At 41.5% G+C, this 22,363-nt stretch overlaps 2 protein-coding genes across 5 annotated transcripts in view; one reads left to right on the top strand and one right to left on the bottom strand.

Annotated features, from left to right (window-relative positions):
• Window positions 1-5,064, top strand: part of LOC137633085 (formin-E-like) — a 118,815-nt gene extending 113,751 nt beyond the window's left edge. The window contains exons 5-7 of the mRNA XM_068365246.1: window positions 2,287-2,524; window positions 3,678-3,740; window positions 4,921-5,064. Coding sequence (XP_068221347.1) covers window positions 2,287-2,524; window positions 3,678-3,740; window positions 4,921-5,064 — 445 coding nt within the window. The remainder of the gene's footprint in view (window positions 1-2,286; window positions 2,525-3,677; window positions 3,741-4,920) is intronic.
• Window positions 2,098-22,363, bottom strand: part of LOC137632989 (PDZ domain-containing protein 8-like) — a 454,088-nt gene continuing 433,822 nt past the window's right edge. For all 4 annotated transcript variants that reach the window (XM_068365143.1, XM_068365144.1, XM_068365141.1 and 1 more), the window contains one exon: window positions 2,098-9,357. In XM_068365143.1, coding sequence (XP_068221244.1) covers window positions 9,325-9,357 — 33 coding nt within the window. In that variant the 3' untranslated portion in view covers window positions 2,098-9,324. The remainder of the gene's footprint in view (window positions 9,358-22,363) is intronic.

Below are 22,363 nucleotides of genomic sequence, written 5' to 3' on the forward strand. Positions count from 1 at the left end.
GGTGATAAAGTTGAATATATATAGCTATAATTATCCTGAATGGAAGCAAATGAAAGGCACGGAGCCTAAATGCTGTAACTCTATATATATATATATCCAACCCATGATAAAACTATTCATATAAATGCCTAAATATATGAATGAAGGCAAATAGGGGACCCTGGGGGGTCCGGGGGGTTATAAGTCATATATCAAATAAATGATAAAAATTTTCATATATAAATGCCTTAATAATTGAATGAAGGCAAATTAGGGGACCCCCTAGGGGACCCCGGTGTTTGAAAAATCAAATAACAACTTTACTTGATTGTAAAATTATTAAATGAAATTAAATTAATAAATTAAATTAAGTCAGACCGTAGTCGTGATCATATCATGGAAGGCAAGGTCGAGAACTAGGATCGTATATAATAGATAAACGTGACTAAAATATAAAGGGAATCCAAGTAATAATGAATAACGTTGGCTCCGGGGCTCAACTAAAAAACTCGACCGAATGGTAATGAATAAAAGCTACTCCCGGGGATCCCGTAATGGAAGTCTTTAAACATAAATATATATATCTATATGAGGTGCGTGAGGTGCGTGACAGAGGGGGAAAGGGATCATAAAAGGGTCCGTGACGTGTGGGACCAAGAGGGAGAAGCCCGTACACAACTTAATAAATAAATAAATAACATAACAAGGTACCACGGAACGAGTCGAAAACTCACCGCCGATCGTCGGCCAAACGAGTAACGGACAGAAAATGAATACGACCGGGTAGAGTAGAGGGGAAAAGTAATGTACGTTAATGAATAATAATAGAATGCCTCACAGAACAACGGGAACCGCACGTGCAAAGCGGATGCCCCCAGGAGGAGTACATAGCACTATAAGATATCGGTGGGAGGCGGCTAGGAGTAGGTTGGCTCTGAGACGATATCAGGTATACCAACCTGCCAGACCCACGAGTGATATGATCACGTGGAAAGATTAAAACACTATAAAAAACATAACACATGGTAAATAAGAGAGGAAGGCATGCTGAATGATAATAATAATAATAAAATTAGCTATAAATCAATCGTAAAACAAACGAGGGCGCGAACAAGAGACAGGAAAGAACAAGCCTGACGGCACTAGGAGTAGGCAGGGCTACCAACAGAACACAGGGTCAGTGAAGTGCTAACAAAATGAAAACTAAATTGTAATAACTGACTCATGAAAGCCCCTCGAACTAATGCAATCATACGAATGACGTTAAAATGGTAAGCGCGTCCGTGGCGTGCGAACGTAAATAAGCTAAGATATATGTGGAAAAGAACGCCGATGGCGATCAGGCATGCCAACCTCCAATATACGTACATGCATATGAAATAACTGTTATCATAAAACAGGACAAAATAAAATGATACGGAGTGTGAACCGTGGTAATCCATAAAGTTTATAACGAGAAACAATCAGTATGGAGGACTTATTGAAAATCGTTAAGAACGAACGAGAGAGAGAGAGGAAGGAGCCGCCCGAGAGAAACCCAGCAAGGTCGTGAATAATAATCTGAATAATATAAACAAAAAAGGGCAAGGCCCCCTCCAAAATCTCAAAACTCATAGATCTGGTACTTAACTTAGATGTAGTGACAGTGGAGTCGGACATCTTGAGGTAAAACCAGAGAAATACCAGCGAAATACACACACAAGACAAAAATCGGTTATCAAACTGCGTGCTAATATAGGAGATGTCACTGGCGTGGGTTGGCTAGTAGTAGTACGAGGTTGAACGGCACCTCGCTGTTCGGGGATTTTGAAAGGAGATATCTAAATGGTGCGAGGCCTCTGGTTGTGATTTATCGCGCCCCAGTATTATATTGACACCTTATACAGGTGAGCGAGCTGGGTTCAACCTGGCATTCCCATGCAATTTTTTCTCTGGTAATATAAAGCAGTTATATACCTTAGAAATGGTGATTAAGGAGCATTTCACTGGGCGACACGGGTCGGAGCCCAGAAATGTATATTGCATTTTTAAACACATTTTCTTTTAGAATCTTATCACTTTCCTAGGCTCCTTCTAATACTGGATTCAAATGTAGAGAGGAAAATGAAAAAAATAGAATTACCAGAACATCCTTGTTAAAATTTATCATTTTGATTTATACAATTTACCTTTTAACACTTTGAATTGACACAATGAAATCCTTTTCACCTGTAACATATCTTGTACAAAGGTATGGAATGTCATGTTACTGAAAAAATCTCTTATTCTGTACTCATACTTTATGGTTATCACACTTGTGCTTTGTAGACAATTAAGGAGGTCTTTTATATCATCGTTACTGAGAGAGACACTAACCGAGAGCCAGGAAAATCAGATAATCAGGCAAGACCTGACTGAGAGCTTACCACGTCTACCGTACTTCTCGCGAGAGTTTTCGGATGAAGAGTTCGGAGTTCTGAGTCTAGCAAGAGAAAAGCTTTTAAATGTAGTGACAGACATAAATCTATCAGTTGAGGCCTTCAAGATGGGTGATCTGTTAGATTATGTAAAACATCTGATCTTCTTTGCCCAGTGGGTCTTCTAATATAGCTTCAACAGCACAAAACAATGGAATCCTGTAGAATTCAAACGTTTTGTCTGTGCACGTTGATATCTTCATCAAAAGGCCACACCAACACTAGGCAAATAAGAGCAAATCAACATTTACTCCAAGAAATACACCAAGGCTGAGGCTACTTAAGCAAGATATAGCAGCAAATTGTTATCACTACTTGAGCATCTTTTTGCATTGGAGAGCGAAAGTTAAGAATTTCTCACCAAATCATGTCTTGAAACTCATTCTCAAATGCTCCTTCCCTACAAGTGATATTTAACGTCTAGTTTTGTGCTAGGCGATGCTTGATGGGAGGATTTGAAATTTCTCCAAACGCTCATTGAGAGCGCACCTTTTTGCTTCAAATAACGCCGTAGCCTCGCCTGTGTCTTTGCTCTTGGCATCACTACATTATAATCAAGAATGACATGTAATTCTATTAACAGTTAAGATGATACTAGAGTAAAAAGACACCTAATAAGAGTGGAGCTAAATGCTATGATGCAAAAGTTTCAAAGGTGTAAATTTCTTGCTAATCATATCAGGGAACAGACAATAATGAAGATACAAAGTATTTTCACAAGCAGGTTGCAATTACCTTTTAGTTTCAAAATTGAAAATGAAATTCTATCAATTGTTGATGAATATGTAACGCAAAATTCAAGAATAATGGATACAGACATCCTTCTATGATAATGATAAACAGAAACAATTCATCTTCTTTAAGGTACACTATAACAACAATTCTGCTACCCTTTTAAGATATGTATGTTGCAATACAGTCCGTCAGCACACTAAAGTAATCCTATTTGGCAGCACACAATTCACTAAGTTTAAATATGCTGTCGAAGCTTATTACAATATTCAATACAAAAAAAAAAAAAAGATTAGTGCCAACATTTGTAAATAAAATCTTTGAAACCCTATTGGGAAAACATGTTAATGAAAAGGTTAAAACATGCACATATGCTGTAGTTCACTAACTGCGAACATTCATGAATACATATTTACTTTTACTAACTTGATTCATCTTTTTACTGTTTCCTAATGTTATTTGTATAGATTCGCTAGTACAATATTTCTTAATTTTATTTTTATATTGCAGTGTAATGAAATGTGTAACTTCCAGGAAGGTCTAATCACCTGGACATGCAAACTTTCTAATAAAGTACAGTATTTGTAACTCTTCTAATACTATGCTTTATTTCTATTGGATTTTAATGATACAAAAAACTTGAAATAAAGTACATTTTCAAAACTGAAAAAATAAAATGACACCAGTTAAATGAAAACCATGTTTCCATAAGACAGTTAAATAAAATGGTAATCCCTCAAAGTTATCAGCTTATCTCATTTAAAACTGTTGGTGTCAGAAAACAATAAACATATTATAAGACTCGCTAGAAAAACCTTTTCCTATTCAAGCCAAGTTAAAATGTCAATTACAAATTTCAAGAGAGACAATGTGGCTTTATTACATTTTATAAATTTATAAAAAAAGGATATAGTTTACGCACAGCCTCGGATATTCTCTTACACTGTAACACATACTGTACCACCACCTTTTTTTTTTATCAGAGGTCAAAGATTTCCTCCTAAATCCTTAAACTATAGTCCACATTTACGAATATCAAAATGTTTCACTTTCACCTTTTATTCCAACACAACTCTAAAATTCTCAAAAAGATATCAATGAAGGTGGGCTAAACACATTCTAATTGCTGCACTGTCTTTCATACACATAAGACAGCATTCTTTTGTGAACAAAACTCTAATATTCTCAAAAAGAAATCAATGAAGGTGGGCCAAACACATTCTAATTGTTGCACTGTCTTTCAAACAGACAAGACAGCATCCTTTTAGGGTTATGGAAAGCCATGCCAGCATTGCTCGTCAGATCCTACTACGGCTAGGACAAAACATTGAAATTAGTACAAGCGGCACCAATAAATCTATACGAAAGAAAAATCTCATTTAAAGCACATAAGTAAAAGATGTCAACACACTTTATCACAAATGGGTCCCGTACCTAGTGGACTATGAATCCTTCAACTTAGAAGTCATGATTAAATTTGTTCTGCAGGATAAAATACTTGATGAAATCATGTAATAACAAACATATTTATGAAATAAAGATTTTGAACCAAAGCAAAACTTACAAAAGCAAAAATTTAGGAAATAAAATTGATATACTGAAGCTATTTCACTTTATCTTAAGTAATAAAACCTAGAAAAATTCTAAGTAAGTTCACAACAGGGGTCTTTATGTATTCAGGCAATGAGAAAGGCAATTAAATGCACTTATTACAAAAAATGAAAATATCACTAGAACATTTATCTCTCTCCAGTATGGTATGGAAACTTTAGAAAGATTTTTAGTATCTGAAAAAGAAGAAAAAGGAGAGAAAGGAGAGAAATATACCAAAGAAGCAGCTCTTGATATAACGGCTAAGAATGACAATGAAAATAAGGAGAATACATACATATATTAAGGCACTTCCCCCAAATTTTGGGGGGTAGCCGACACCAACAATGAAACAAAACAAAAGGAGAATATACGAATGTAATAATTCCTGCTATGAAAAAAATCATAGAATATTAATAGTTATTATTATTTCTATAAACCACTTATGTTAAATTCTTATCCATTAAATGCAATAGTTTTGTCTGATAGGTATTATATGTATGCATCAAAAAAAAATTTCATATTACATTGGAGTGAAACAGAACATAGCAATCAAGGATAATGGGGGTTCTACTGTATCATTACTTCTGAATTAGCTTTTGCATGTCTTAAGAGCTTAGGATTGGTATTCATATTTACTATTAATAGAACAGCAATAATGTCTAAGGAGTAAAAGTATATGTTGATTAAAAGTAAAATTAACATTCAAAGCCCTGGAATGAAATAATCTTTGAAAGCCAACAAGGGACAAGAATAGGATCAGGTTATTATTATAAGCTGTGACAGGAAATTGATAAACTAACAAAATATGCATTACTCTGACACAGATATCAACTCTATACCACAGAAAGAGAGAGAGAGAGAGAGAGAGAGAGAGAGAGAGAGAGAGAGAGAGAGAGAGAGAGAGAGAGAGAGAGAGAGAGAGAGTGTGTGTTTGCCTCTTACAAAAGTTACAATAAATGTGACTTTTTACTTTAGCACATCTCTTCTTCCTAAAGATAATTGATATTTTCAATCCCTTCTTTTAATAAACATAGGCAAAATACATAAATCAATAAATTAACAGAGACAAGGAAAAGTGTTTAACATTATGATATTAAAGCAACAAAAAATACCCTTATTTAATTCTTAGATTCCTAAAACATTAACCTAAAGCTGAGCAAATACTTATGTCGTGCCCACACTGTCCTTAAATATTTAGAAACGATAAAAAATATAAAACGATGTAAAATTACCGATTCATTTAGATTACATTTAAATGCTTAAAAAAAAAAAAACATTTAAAATAACACTATGATTATTTGGTATCCAATTCATAATAGCCAGTAAATAATACACTTCTTAGAAATGTACAAACAATAAAAGATACAAAACTATAAAAAATTAAAAATTTCCTTTATAAAAAACCACTGATTATTTGGTATTTAATTCATATTATACAATAAATAACATTCCTCTAAAAAGAGCACTAGCAATATGCTGGGTAGATTTTGGAATATCTACAATTGGCATAAAAAAAGCTAAATACGGTAGACTACATCTACTGTAGATGTATCAGAAACACTGCATCGGTGTTTGCCGATTTACATAAACCTAAGCAAAACTTATCTATAACATGAACACCTCCTCCTGCTGGAAGAGATTTACAAAATATTGACTGCATAACTTTCTATTTATGAGTATTATAGAGAGATATTCTCAAGCTTTGTCAACAAGAGTTATATTTCCACCCAAATAACAGCAATTACAAGGTCGAAATGTTTGCCTTGATACAATTAACATTAAAATGATTAAAATACAGGTACATTAGTACCCACGTCAATTGGATTCCTCCATCTAGCGATCAAATGAAATTTAAATATTATTTAGTTATGCAAAGAAATCTATCAGTAGGCACTATATTTTCATATGGAAAACTTAGAAATATAGTAATACAATAAAGTTAAATGAGGACGGGTATTACATAAGCACCTGTCCTTTGTGTTTTGAAAGAAAATCTTTATAAAACATTGTTAACAATTCATAGCAGACAAATCAAGGTTCTACATAAACCTGGGCTGAAAACTATAGATTCTTGTCATACCTCAAAGAGTTGAAATCTTTCTATCAGCAACTACAGCTTCTCAGCACTAGGTATCTCTCAGGTAACACAGGTAGCAAGGAAGATAATATACACTATTGCTTTTAGTTAATCAACACTGCAAAAGGGAAATTATACAATTCAACAAAATGAATAAAAATTACATGCTTTTTCTTATTATAATGAGAGCCTTTGTATATGAAAACTCCTACTTATTTGTGCCCTTAGTTCCTCAAGAATCAGCACCAAGTTACATGGTGAGAATGAATTGCCCATGATAAAGAATGAAACAAATGTTTTTTCTAAACTAAGAAACTGGTATTGAAGAAAAAAAAATAATTTCAATAATAAAACCCAACTTGTGATACTGAACCGACTGCTAAGTACTGTGGAAGACTTTACGGAAAGCAGAGAGAAAGCTTTAAAAGAAGAGTTAGACAAACAAACTACCGTAATTAACTAAGAAATGCGACAACATGTACGTTTGTAAAATACAAAGTCTCTAATCTCCACTTCCTTTGAAATTGCCTTTGACGGTACACCTGCTTTCAAATGCTACCCATTGGGATTTTCCATAGATGGCCACCAATGCTTTCTTTAAAAACTAAGTTAAAGTCAAGACCTTAACCATAAAGTACTTGTCAATAAATAACTAGGGATGGTCTGTTTTTATAACCGTAAAATCAAACAAATTAAAAATTAAAAGAAAATTGACAAAGAATAGACATGTTTTTAGAATGTGTTGCTTTAGAATATATTAAGATTTTATGCTAAAAAAAGACAGTTAAGTGCTGTAGGAGGCTTTCCTTCGTGCGATGTGGTCTTTTACACTTTCTGGGAAATATCTTTCTAGTTATTGTGTTACTTTACTTTCTCAACTAGGAATTTTATCTCATGAATAAATGCAAGGCTCTGCATCTTCAACTTTGTCAAAGAATAAAAGATACATACAAGATGAGTCAGTGAAATAAACTTACATTGAATGTAAATAATTAATCAAAAACAATCTCACAAAATACTACTTGAATTGAATTCCAAATAGAGCCTGGAAATAAAAACAAAAATCATAAAGAAGGAATCAAATCAGTAATAAGTGAAGAGAAGTACAAACACTAGTAAAAAGAAACAAGAAGAATGACTGCACATTATCTGCTGCCTGTATAACCTAAACTATACTTGTTTGTGAATGTCTGACACCAATCAACATTTTCTTTCAGAACCTTCTGTTTTCACCTTGGGTTTATGTAAAACAAATTTGCACCTGAGCTTATAAACATTGGAATGTGCTGCAACGTATAATTATCAAGATTTACTCAAGTCTCATTATGACATGCTGACATCAGCATGATTGCGTGATTAAGAATTTTCACTGTGAGATGTAGCAATGAAGCTAACGGCAAACCAGGTCGACACCACATGCAAAAACATAGGCTCAATAAGCATATGATATTCTTCAGTGGTTTAAAATCTAAGAATTGTAGATTAAGTTAAACTATATGGAAACTATCAAGCTCATTGTAGTACCTTCTGCCACAAGCTTCCATTGCTGAATCTCCTCATATAAATTAAGCAAAACTGCTTTTCGATAACATGAGAGCTGGTTCTAAACTGTTGTCAAGCCTACACTCCAAAAATTCTGTTCTAGAATTTTAATTGTACTGCATAACCATATACTGTACAGTTATGTATATGTTAAGTAACATAAAATGATAATGCTACAGGCGCATTTAGAATGATAAAATCTAGTACTTGACATACCATGTGATTTCAAAAGAAGAGGTAGTGGCATAAGAAGCCGTCTCTAATTCCACACCACACAATTTAGATCCTATAAACAATTTCTAACCTTGAAAATATTGTTGCGGTGATATACAATAATACTGCACAGGAATATCATGTATAATTCAGAAATATATCAGCAGAAATCACTTTGACTAAAATCAGTTATAAAATTAAGTTAAATATTTATAAAAGCATATTCTACCACCATCAAAGAGAGTGAGGAATAACTATGAGGCACCATATTTCTTCCAGTTGTATTACTGATAGAGGTCTATTGTACAACTAATTCCTTGTGGTCAAAACTGTTGGCAAAGACACATCCTACACTAAGTAACAATCAAGTTGCCTATTACATCCAATGTTTACATTACCAAACTCTTTGTGATGACAACAGAATACGCCTTACATACTGTAAGTATTGAGCAACTTCACAAAGCACTGGTAACAACGGACATTAAGCTGTGAAGATATGCATAAAACACTGATATAAATCTGTAAAATCTAATGAAGGTAAACCATTCCTATAACATGCACTCACATATTTGAATAATATTCTTAAAAAAAGGAGTATTCTTTCCGCGAAACATAAGAGTGAATACAAAGGATAATTCTCATCTCAAGATGACACATTTCATTTAAACGCTTTCATACCTATCACATCTTACAGTTGGTTTCTTTGGTTAGAACAGTCAGGTTCTTCGCCAATCACTGGCTCGCTTCCGGATTAGCATCGGTGACCTATCGATGAACAGAGAAAGATTAAACCATTTTAGAGTAATACATTCTGACACCCGTGGTTAAGCATTTGGATTTACACCAGTTTCTTAAGTTTAAATCTATCTAACTACCATGGCACTTCCCCCAATTTTGCAAGGTAGCCGTTATGAAAAAAGAAACGAGGGAATTTTTCTTCTCATTGCTCCTATTTGCTTCGCAAGGGACTCAGCCGAGTTTGATTGGTACTGTTAAGATGCCATAGCCCACCCTTTCCAATTTTCCACCTCAGCTGATTCCCCTATTGCAGTTACCTCAGTCGTCACTAAGGTAGCCCAAGGTAGCAGCAGGGCCTATCTGGGGCTTTCTTCCCTTCATCCATCCACCCAAATCATCTCACAAAGACTGTACGTTAGACCAGAAACATTTAACAGAGCTACCTATGTTCCCTGAGGTTCTAGAGATCAACTTCAGTCTTAGAGAAACAATGGATAAATCTAAGAATTAATGACCAACAAAACTATTGACTTATTTGCATGATCCAATGAAAGATTCTTCTTTTCCACTGCACCTCTTATTTCTGTTTGAGCATGATTCTGCAATTATTTTTTCTTTGCTGTGTCATTCAGACTTATAATCAATGAATGATAAGAGTGTATCCAGACTCTTGGTAAGTTTATAAATTCCCTAATGGTTACCATAAACGAGTAACCAACTCCAACGACAATGTGGTAAGCTGTCTACCAAATTTACACTTCAGGTACATTAATGTTGTTTCATTAGACAGTAGTACAGCGGCAAAGAAAACTACTTTGGATTCTTTTGTTCCAAAATCCATATAAAGCATAGAACAGTTACTAATCCAAAGTTAAATTATTTGGAAAATTCAATAAAAGCATTTAAATTGGTTATATCAAGCATAGAATAGGTACTAATCCAATTTTGAATGATTTGGAAAATTCTGTAAAAGCCTTTATATCCCATATAAGAGCAAATACAGAAGGTCCTCACCTTACAAACTTGATAAGTTCCAAGAAGCTGTTTCTAAGTTGAATTTGATTAAATTTTGGACTAGGGTAAGCCTAACCTGACTCCTATGCCTACACTTTCCAGCTACAAAAGTCTACAAATAGTCCAGTTTCATATGAAATAAACATCAGGTTATTGTATGTGTCATTTTGCTTATATTATTAGATAATAAAAATATTGTTTTATTACAGTATACAAACTTTTGATGCAAAGTCAAACCACTGTTCTCTAGTGGGTAGTGCCTTAGCCTCTATACCATGGTCTTCCACTGTCTTGGGTTAAGAGTTCTCTTGCTTGAGGGTACACTCGGGCCCACTATTCTATGCAATTTTTCTTCTTGTTTCATTAAAGTTGTTAAAGTTTATATAGGAAATATTCATTTCAATGTTGTTACTGTTTTTAAAATATTTTTCTTGTTTCCTTTCTTCACTAGGCTATTTTCCTGGTTGGGGCCCCTGGGCTTATGGCATCCTGCTTTTCCAACTAAGGTTGTAGCTTAGCCAGTAATAATAATAATAATAATAATAATAATAATAATAATAATAATAATAATATGACAAATTTGTAGGTAATTTGTATTTTTCCTAACTATACAAACCTTAGCTATTTAATATGGGTTATTACTTTCGGCGTAGCTGAAATGACGAGCCATTAGAATTTTAACAAGGGTTTACTGCTAACCCCCCCCCCCCCCCACCTCACACACCTGTGCTGAATTCACTTTGCTTAGAGGTAGGACTTCACGGGGGATAGGGCTGGCGGGCAAGTTTGATTAAATAGCTAAGGTTTGTATAGTTAGGAAAAATACAAATTACCTATGAATTTGTCATTTGTTCCGTAACTGAAATACAAACCACGCTATTTAATATGGGTGACTCACCCCTTAGGAAGGGTGGTAAGTCCCAGCCAGTACTGGCTTTTGGCTTTGCCCAGGGACTCAGTATCTGAGTGTGTCAGCACTCAATAATAAGGAGTCCCTGCACCTCGCTAGAACCTTGCTGCGCAAGGGCTGCGACCTACGTAAGCTGTGTGTGAAGGTCTGAAGTGTGACTCGTCCTAGGAAGTTGACCTGTAGTCCCTTAAAAGGAAACTTTAGGCTAGGACTCTCCCAATACCACCTCGTCAGGGTATGGGGACGTAACAGTATTATCTTAATACTCGGAACACAAGGAAACATGGTTTACCTGCAGTGGTTTGAGGTCAGCTGTGCAGAGAACCCAGGATGCTGCTTTCCCCAAGAGAGGGGAGGATGAAGAAAAGAGTAAGGGCCAGACAAATCTTTTCATTCATGCAGACTAAGACCGGGTAACAATGCCCTCAACCTTCTGCTACTTGTCCACTAAGGAGCCTGAGGTTTTAACCCAGCTGTTGTGTAGCCACCACAGGGCCGATAGAAAACGTATCGAGCCTCCTGTGGGTCACGTCGTGCAGGTAGTGGGCTGTGAAGGTCGTCTGATGCTTCCACACCCCAGCTTGAAGGACCTGCGTCACTAAGAAATTTTTCTTGAAGGCCACGGACGTAGCTACGCCCCTGACATCACGTGCTCTAGGGTGACATGACGGAGGAGGGTCTGGATTCAGGGACAGATGGATCACCCTACCAATCCATGACGAGATGGTGTTCTTGGTGACCCTCCTCTTAATCCTCCCAGTGCTAACAATGCTTGCACCTGGAGAAGGACTGTAGCCATTCTTCCTAGATATAACCTCAGACTCCTTACTGGGCACAGCAGGAGAAGGTCAGGGATATCTGTTACAGAACGGAGACTCTAATCCGGAAGGATTCGAACCAAGCGCCCGGCACCCCCTGATTTTGAGTCTTAGCACCAAACTCAGGGACGAGTTTAAAATTTACCTTCTCCCAAACCCTTGCATGGGCGATGTCATATGAGAGACCATGAAGTTCACTGACTCGCTTGGCCGAAGCCAAAGCTAGTGAGAACACAGTCTCCCAAGTTAGGTGGCGAACTGAAGCCTGGTGTAATGGTCTCTTAAGAGATGAGAACCCGAACCACGTTCCATGGAGGAGGTCTCACATCCGACTGATGGCAAGTAAGTTCATAACCTCGTATGAGTAGGGAAAGTTCCAGCGAGGAAGAAAAGATCATTCCTTTGAGCTTAAGGCTAGACTTAAGGCCGAGCGATAGCGTTTCACCGCCGAGACTGAAAGGCGCCTTTTCTTCCCGCAAATAAACAAGGAACTCCACTATTGCTGGAATAGTGGCATTGAGTGGAGAGATACCGCTTCCACGACACCAACCACAGAAGACTTTCCACTTTGCCTGGTAGACAGATGCGGATGAGAAAATTCCTCTCTCAGCGAGGAGATGCTGGATAGTCACCAGGCGTGAAGTCGTAGAGATGCTACGGCTTTGTTGAAGATGCTAGCATGTGGTTGTCTGAGTAGATCGTGCCGTGGAAGGAATTCTCTCGGAAGTTCCGTTAGGAATTGCAGAAGGTCCGGAAACCATTCCGCGCGATGCAATAGCGGAGCTATGAAGGCCAATGAAAAATTGACCGATATTCTGGTTTTGTTGAGCACCCTCCTCATCAGACAGAACGGGGGAAAGGCGTACACGTTGATGTTGTCCCCCCGTTGTTGGGAGGCATCTTGACAGAGTGCCATGGGATCCGGGACTGGGGGGAAGTACAGTGGAATCTTGAAGATCAGCGCTTTCGTGAACAGATCCACAGTCGGGGAACCCCTCAAAGTCAGGACGTTGTTGGCTACTAGATGACACAAAGACCACTCGATACTCACTATCTGAGACGCTCTGCTCAGATTGTCGGCGAGCACATTCCTCGTCTGGAATGAAACGCGCCGATAGTAGAATCGAGCGGACTTCGGTCCATCTCAGTATCTCTACTGCAAGATGGGATAGCTGCTTTGAAAAGATACCTCCTTGCTTGTTGATGTAAGCCACTACTGTGGTGTTGTCACTTATTACCACCACAGAGTGACTTGCCAGGTATTGTTGGAACTGCTGAAGTGCCAACAAACTGGCCTTCATCTCTAGACGATTTATATGGAGGCACTTTTCTGATTCTGACCACAGGCCTGAGGTCCTGTGGTACAGAACGTGCCCCCCCCCCCCTTCTTTGAGGCATCCGAAAACAGCATTAAATCCGGGGGAAGGACGAGAAGATCCACTCCTCTTCGTAGGTTCTCGTCTGTCACCCACCACTGGAGGTCCGTCCGTTACGCAGGACCCATAGGGATCATGACGTCCGGGGAATCGCAACCTTGATCCCACCGGGACTTGAGCTGCCACTGGAGAGATCTAGACGAGCTAAGGATGAAAGATGACCAAGGAGATGTAACCACGATTGGGTTGGAAGTTCTTCTCGACTGAGGAAAAAGCTTGCGACCCTTCTCAGCCTTGCTATCCTGTCGTCTGATGGGAAGGCTTTGTGGAGATTACCCTGTAGTGTCTATAATCACGCCTAGGTAAACCAGTCTTTGAGTGGGAAGCAGAGAGGACTTCTCAAGATTTACCATGATCCCCAGATCCTGGCAAATTCCTAGAAGTTTGTCTCGGTGTCGAAGAAGGGATGACTCCGAGTCTGCTAGGACCAGCCAGTCATCCTGTTAACAGAGGAGACGGATGCCGATCCTGTGTGCCCACAATGATATTAGGGTGAACACTTCTGGTGAAACCCTGTGGTGCTGTGGAGAGACCGAAACACAGCACCTTGAACTGGTACCCCTTGTGGTCTAGGCTGAATCCTAAGTACTTCCTTAAAGATGCATGGACTGGGATCTGGAAGTACCTGTCCTTCAGATCCAGTATACACATGAAGTCTTGCGGCTTCACTGCAAGACTGACCGTGTTTGCGGTCTCCATGCTGAACGGAGTTTGCTTTAATCTGGACCTCTGCCCTAAAGGCCCGCCTCTTTGCTGATCCCATGGCAAGGGAGCTAAATGACACCGGATTCGTCCTCAGGGGAGGTAGAGATGTTGTGAACGGGATGCGATATCCCTGACTGATTACGGAAATCGTCCAGGAATCGCACCAGAGTTGCTGCCACCTGTCTGCGCAACCTTGTAGGCATCCTTCCACTGCAGACATGCAGGGGGACTGCTAATCCTAGCGTTTGCAGCCTCGGCTGCTCCCTCTAGGATTCTTCCCTCACCTGGAGGACTTCTTGCCTTTCTTGTCCTTGACTGGAAAGGGCTTAGACGCCACTGTCTTCGCTGACGTTGTCTTGGTGGGACGTGGCTGCTGGGGTGCTGGAGGTTTATAGGGCTTGAATGTCAAAGCCCTGTGGAGTCTTGGTGACTCCCTCAACCTCTCAGCAGCCTGCTCCACGTCCTTAGGCTCAAACCGGTTCGCTCCCATAACGGAAGAATGTCTGAGCCTGTAGATTCCAGTGCTAGGGGCCTCCCGGTATTGTCTTGGAGTCCTTTGACTCCCTCCTGGGAGGGATGCAGGACTCCAACAACGACGGAGGCAGGCTCTTCTCCACCCTTATTCGAGAAGACTTTACCGCGCGAGGTGGGGTTTCCCTCAACGGTGTGATGGGGGAACGTCTCACCTCAAGTAACTCTCCTAAGGATGGGAAATCTTCGTCCGAAGGAGAGGGAGAAAAGTCTGAGGGGGGGAGGGTGCCTGCCTCGAAGACTTACGAGGAGAAAGCTTCGTCCTCGAAGTTACCGCGTCCGAAACTATTCTTTTCCTCTTCAGGGGAGTAGATGCAGCCAAGGATTTGTGGCCCAACTCAGAGAGAACAGGCTTGAAAGCCTGTGCTACCGCTCTGATTAGAGCCCGAAACCAGGGCTGCCGGCTGACGGCTGCGCTGTCAGACACTCCCTCTGGAGAGGGAGTTGTGGCGGGATGTTAAAAAAAACAAGCCCCACACCCTGAATCACACCTACTGACAATGGTCCCACAACACAAACTTTCCCCTTACTTTATCAACTGGACTCTTGGACAGAAGGAAAATTTAAACAAAACATATCCTTAAAAAAGGGATTTTGACGTAGGAAAAATCTATTTCTGGGCGAGGGACCTGTGCCGCCCAGTGAATAAGCTCCATTTAGCACTTATTCTTAGGTAATTTACTGCTAAATATACCAGAGAAAAAATGTAAAGGAGTGCTAGGTTAACTAGCTCGCTCACCTATTGGTGTCGGTATAAAATTGGGCGTATAATCCAGAGGTCCCGCACTATTTAGATTCATCCACGACAGAAACCCCAATAGAGGAGAGCCGTTCAACCTCACTCGGTACTACTAACACTGCATCCGCTCAGAACCCAACTCCTTAGCATCCAAAGTTTGGGGACTCCAAGGGAGAGGAGCTGGGAGGGTTCACTGGGCGGCACAGGTCCCTCGCCCAGAAATAGATTTTTCCTACGTCAAAATCCCTTTTCTGGGCTCGAACCTGTGCCGCCCAGTGAATCTATACAAGAGAAATGTCACCAAACTTGCAAAATAAAAGAAAAAACATAAGCGTAAGGGAAATACAGGATGCTTTAATCAGAGATGAGTACCAAAAAACAATTATAAGGGTATCTTAAATATGAACATAAATCCACTTGGTAGACAATTGACAAATGAGGTAGGTATAATAATGCCGTGAGTGATAATATATACAGATACTCAGGAGTTTTAAAAATTTACAAATATAATAACAGTATTCAGGTGCGAGACCAACGAATACAATAGGGTATAAATGAGGCAGGTAAGAGGGACAGATAAAGAGACAAGGCATTAACCTGTGAGTTACCTGGGAGTAACTACGCTCCCTGCAGCTACTGTAGAAAATTTTAGGGCTTCCAAATGTTTAAGGTAGTGTTTCTTGAACACTGACGGTGATTTCCACCCTGTATACCTGGAAAGGTCCGTAAAATTCATGTGGTGAAAAAAGTTCACCGAAGTAGCAACCGCTCTGATATCATGTGCAAGAGGAAAAGAGTCAGGGCTAGCTTGTTTAATAAAATACAAAATTTGTTGCCTGATCCCTTTAATAGTAATGGTACCGCCTTGTTCTCTAACGAATAGAGGCCCCGAGGAGTTAGAGGAGGTCCGGGATAAATAAGACCTAAGAGTAGTAACAGGGCACAGAGACGGGTCTTGCGTGAGGGGAACAATTTTCCAGGAGGACCATCTGTTCTGAGGGTCTTCGTTCTTAGCCAAAAAGAATTTGTTAGGTGAAAGAAGGACCTCTCCCGAAGGCAGGAACTCAATATGACCCGGGTCTCTCGACAAAGCTGCCAGTTCAGAAATTCTTGCCCCGGAAGCCAAGCTCACCAGGAAAAGTGTTTTCCTGAGAAGGGGAATGTAATCACAAGAACTGTTAAGGGTATCAGAAGCCAATTTGAGTACATCATTAAGGAACCAGGTCACCGGGGTAGGACGAGTAACCGGTTTCAGTCTGGCACAGGCTTTCGGAATTGAAGCTAACAAAGAGTCGGTTAAGTCTATGTTAAAACCCACTAGGAAGATCTTTTTCAAAGCAGATTTAATAGTGGTGATAGTATTGGCTGCCAGACCTGATTCTAATAAAGATCTAAAGAAAGTGACTGTAAGGTTCAAGTTCATACAGTTCACGTCTGAGTCTATCAAAAATTTTGCCAACTTTTAACTGCAGAGTCATACTGGCGGATGGTGGAATCCCGTTTATCCGATTCTAGGAACAGGGTGTTTTGAGGATCAATATTGGCACCATGCATGGCCGCAAACTTCATAAAGTCCATAAAGTTAGGGCGCACTGAATGTTTGAGAAAGCGTACACAACGCGTGTTTGTACTATCTGAGACAGAACCGGATTGGGTATCGGGTGAGGGTATAGTCTCAACTCTCGCAGGAGAGGATACCAGTTGCTCTTGGGCCAGTTGGGTGCGACCAAGGCTACTTGTCCCTTGAAGGATCTCAGCTTGTCTAGAACTTTCAACAAAAGATTCACCGGGGGAAAGAGATAAATCTTTTCCCAGATGTCCCAATTCTGAGACATGGCGTCTGTGGCGTAAGCCTGAGGGTCTAGATTGGGAGCCACATATACTCTCAATTTGCGGTTGGACTCCGTGGCGAAGAGGTCCACTTGGAGACTGGGAACCTGAGAGAGAATCCACCGAAATGACTTTAGATCGAGTGACCATTCCGATTCTAGAGGGGAGGTCCGGGACAGGGCGTCTGCCACTACATTCCGGACTCCCGCCAGGTGGACAGCTGAAAGATGCCAACGGTTCAAGGCTGCTAGGGAGAATATGGCTACTAGAACATGGTTCAGAGGCCCTGACTTTGACCCGCCTCTGTTGAGGCAGCGGACCACCACTTCGCTGTCGAGGACCAGACGAAGGTGTTGTCTCTTGGGAAGAGCGAGACGTTTCAGGGTTAGAAGAACTGCCATGGCCTCCAGCACATTGATGTGAAATTGGCGGAACAAGGGGGACCAAAGACCTTGAACTTTCCTGAGCTGAGAATAGCCGCCCCAACCTGATAAGGATGCGTCCGTGTGAATGATTAACTTCGGAGGCGGAAATCGAAGGGGAACTGACTTTGACAGACTGTTTGCTCTTGTCCAAGGAAGAAGTCTTTCCCGTAGAATGGGAGGAAGGCGGACTTTCCTGTCCCGGAGCTTCCGGTTCGCCCTCGAACGCCAGACACGATTGATATCTTTCAATTTTGCCTTCAGAAGAAGATCCGTCACTGAGGCAAACTGAAGGGACCCCAGAATCCTCTCTTGGAGTCGTCTGGAACTTACTTTGTCTTTGAGAAAGCGTTTGGTGTTCCTTGCAATCTCTAACCTCTTGGGTTTGGGAAGACACAGAGTATGAGATATAAGATCCCATTGCAGGCCGAGCCATTGGAACTTCGATTTTGGAAGAAGACGGGACTTCTTGAAGTTGATCTGGAAGCCTAGAGATTGAAGATAATGGATGACTTTGTGAGTGGCTTTTAGGCAATTTTGGGAGGTGTCTGACCAAATGAGCCAGTCGTCCAGATAGGCTACTACTTGAATCCCTTGATTTCTGAGTTCCTGAACAGCGACTTCTGCTAACTTTGTGAAGATCCTTGGGGCGATGTTGAGCCCGAAAGGCATCACCTTGAAGGAGTAACTTTTGTCCCCTAAGCGAAAGCCTAGATACGGACGGAAGTGTCTCGCTATCGGGACGTGATAATAGGCGTCTGTAAGATCGATAGAGGTGGTGACGGCCCCACGGGGAAGTAAGGTCCGCACCTGCGAGACGGTAAGCATTCGAAACTTGTCGCATTGAATGGACAAGTTGAGAAGGGATAGGTCTAGAATCACTCTTCTCTTGTCTGAATCCTTCTTCGGGACACTGAACAACCGACCTTGAAACTTCAGGTGTTTCGTTTCTTGTATAGCGTTCTTTTGTAAAAGATCCTGGACAAATTCGACCAGGTCCGGAGTGGAATGTTGATGAAATTTGTTCGGAGGAGGAGGTCCTTGAATCCAACTCCACCCCAGTCCCTTGGAGATGATACTGAAAGCCCAGGGACTGAACCTCCATTTGTTGCGGAAGGCATAGAACCTCCCCCCTACCTGCTGCACCTCAGCATTGGTTTGAGGAGTTGCCTCCACGTCCGCCTCGGAAGTTCTTTCCCCTGCGAAAGGCTCTTCCCCTGCCTTTGTTCTGGTTAGAACCACGGTGGTAGCCTCTACCTCTACCATAACTCTGGGAAGAGCTATGAGCCTCATAAGACTGGTTAAAGGCAGGAGAAGTGGCGGAGGCACCGGAAAGCTGGCTCTTAGGGAGCAGAACGGTGACATAGTCGTCCGAAGGAGCCTGAGAGGTGGAAGGCTGTGCAGGGGCAACAGGAGATGGGGGAAGAGGCAGCCGGAAATTGGACGAACCACTCTGCTGTTGCCTGAACTGGGTGGAGGTATATGGACGGAGCTTCTTCCTACCCCGGGCTTGGTAATTTGCAGGGTCATATTTACGTTTAGGAGTCAAACCCCAACGGGCTTTAAGGCTCTGGTTGACTCTAGTGGCCTCCGCCAAGACTCCTCTACAAGAACCTCAGGGAAGAGATTTGGACCCCAACAGGAGGACCGGATAAGCTTATTAGGTTCATGCCTAATAGTCGCCTCTGCCAGGACATGTTTGCGACACCTGCGTTTAGCAGTAGCGAAGTCATACAGGTCATAGTATAATGACTGCAACGTAGCCTTGTTGAGAGACTTAAAAATACTCTCAGTATCGTAAGTCAAGGCTATCGACTCCGTGGAAGTGGCCAAGTTCAGAGTACGGCCAACGCGTAGGCGGGAATCATACTCCTGTTTAATGAGGGATTCCGGGAGACGGGGAAGCCGCTCACTAAACATTACTGAAGCACAGTCTGCTGCTAGCTTGCCAGAGGTAAAGGTGGTATGGACGTTGTCCCAACACTCAATGCCTGAAGGAAGAAGGAGGGAGATTGGATCCACCTCTCGGATGGGAGGCAAGGGCTTCTCCTCCAGAGCATATTGGAAGGCAAGCTCTGCTACCTTATTGACACATGGAGTCACGGTGTTTTTGTCCATTAAGAACATTGTGAAGGAGCTCTTATAAGGCGTCAACATGGTGTTGGTGCAGCCGATGTCATTCAGGAATCTGGCCCACACAGATTGGGCTTGCTCTTTAGGGAAGATGACTGTCTCTTTGGGGACCTTGTCTAACCGAACCATAGCTTCCTCGGTAAGCCTGGCATAACCATGAAATGGAAATGCCAGACCAGGAGGAAAGAATTCAAAGTCCTCTAGGGGACGAGTGCCAAGACCCTCCAAAGTTAACATTCCGTCTGAGAACGGGGAATGAAGAGCCATACGCCAAGGGTTATTCTTGGCAAACGGCGGGAGCTTAGAGGCATCCGGGATGAGAGAGCTTTGGACTCGCTCCGGAGCACCTTGCTCTAATGCCCCAAGTCTCTGACCGATGTTAGAGAACATCGTGTCCATCTTAGACTGCATCTCTGATACCAACTTAGCCTGCATCTCCGACACGATGCGAAGCATGGCTGATTCGGAAAGGCCCGGGCTAGCAGCAGCAGTGGCGGAATGAACTCCCGGGTCGCGAGACTTAGAGGAGGAGCCAGAAGCCTTATATGACAGGTTTGTATTCTGCTTAGAACCATGAGAAGCCTTATGAGGCTTACGAGCTTTAGGTAAGGTTCTAGACTTATTCTTGGGGGGAACCGAGTGTGATCGTTGGGACGAATCACGGTCCCCAGAAAAACCATGAAAGGAAGAGCGATCAGATGAAGAAGAAAGAGAGGGGCTGAGGATAGGAATCTCAGCGCCGGAAACACCTGCCTCACTTACCACCCTACCTGTATCTGGATCATCCAATAACATGGGTTCCACGTCAAGGTTCATGGAGGCAACATTGTCTTCTAGATCTCCGGGGGCGTCCGAGGGATCCTGCTCTGGATCAATGAACCCCGCTATGGTGGCATCAATGTGGGCAATGATGGGAGCTGCAACATGCCTAGCCACAGCGGTTGAAGACTTGGCGTTGGGGTAAATCAAGGAACAGTAGTCCTCGGAGAGGACGTACGGCCGCTTGGACTTCACGTTCCGGGCAAAACCACCTACCCACACTTTCAGTGTGGCCCGAGCCGCAGACTTTTGCTCCGGGAATGCCTGAAATAATAGTGGGAATTAAAAAGGGAAGACTCCCAGTGGTCCTTCAAGACCATAGATATCTTACTAAATAGTGTATGTATGCCAAAAAAGGTAAGATAAATAAGAAGGCAACATAGCCAACGAGACTCACCGAGTCAGATCCAAGGGTGGTAACGAGGTCAAAACAGACCACACAGTTATCCGGGTGCCATACCACGACATCCTCCAGCTGCACTCCGCAGAGGGCGTGAGACCGACAGACGGTATGGCCGCAGGGCTGATGTAGAACAGCTGCACAGGCCGTCGTCTGACAATGCACCATCTATAAAAAGAATAGTATATGAGAAACTGTAATTCTCTTAAGTAGGGGCGGGTCCGGAGGACCCGGGCCTAACATAAGCCTAACACAAGATTAGAGCTTAACTGTAATATTCTTAAGTAGGGGCGGGTCCGGAGGACCAGGGCCTAAACATAAGTCTAGCTTAAGACTAAAGTATAGCCATCCATTCCGGTCGAGCCGGGAGCATAAAAAAGGATGCAACAACAAGAAATTAAGATACATGGTGTCTGATTTCCCGGGGCGAGGCTAAGCCCCGGGCCGGGAAATAAAAGTATCCAAAACCAATTCGTATAGGAACTCCGGGATAGTGATCTGTCATATAATCATTATATATAATCATAGGAACTGTTATAAATTAATAGGGGGGCGGAACTGTAGATAAGAACCGCCAACCGAACCCAGAGGGTTTCATATAACATAAACCAGTGTGATAAGTGAATATAAAATAGGGTGCACCGGGATCCAACTCTGTTGACTGGTGGCCAACCACACTAGACAGAGACGAACCCGCCGGGACACCCGGAGGACAAAGTCCATAAACACTGAACTACCCCCTCTAAAAGGAGGGAAGGCAACGGTCCCCTAGGGGAGGGGGGGAGAGAAGCCTAGCCGCCCACCTAGCGAGAGGGGGAGCATGGGGGAGGATCACGTGATACGGAGCAGCAGGGCTACCAACTGACGATCCCCAACCAGACAGATCAAACGGAGTAATAGCACAATATTCATTATAATAGTGATAGCGTTGATAATATAAAATAAACACATAAAAATTTTTTTTGGGCAAGGCATGCAACATAATAATTAAATCACAAAAGACACACCTGATGGCTTAAAAAATAACATTGCTGCCTAGCAACGAAGGTCGGCAGCCATAACGATACGTAAATGATATCGGCCCAAAAAGTGAACCACGAGGGTTCTAAACGCTAAATAATGAATATCCACAATAACAAATAAAATTTAATAATAAAAATAATAAAAATAATACATATAGTAACACTGCGAGTGAAACTAAAAGCTCTCAAAACAGGAGTACCAACTGTAAGTGGAATCAAGCAAGATCGATATGAACGAAGAGAATAAACTCCTA

The sequence above is a fragment of the Palaemon carinicauda genome, chromosome 42 (assembly GCF_036898095.1).
Source record: "Palaemon carinicauda isolate YSFRI2023 chromosome 42, ASM3689809v2, whole genome shotgun sequence".
NCBI lineage: Eukaryota > Metazoa > Arthropoda > Malacostraca > Decapoda > Palaemonidae > Palaemon > Palaemon carinicauda.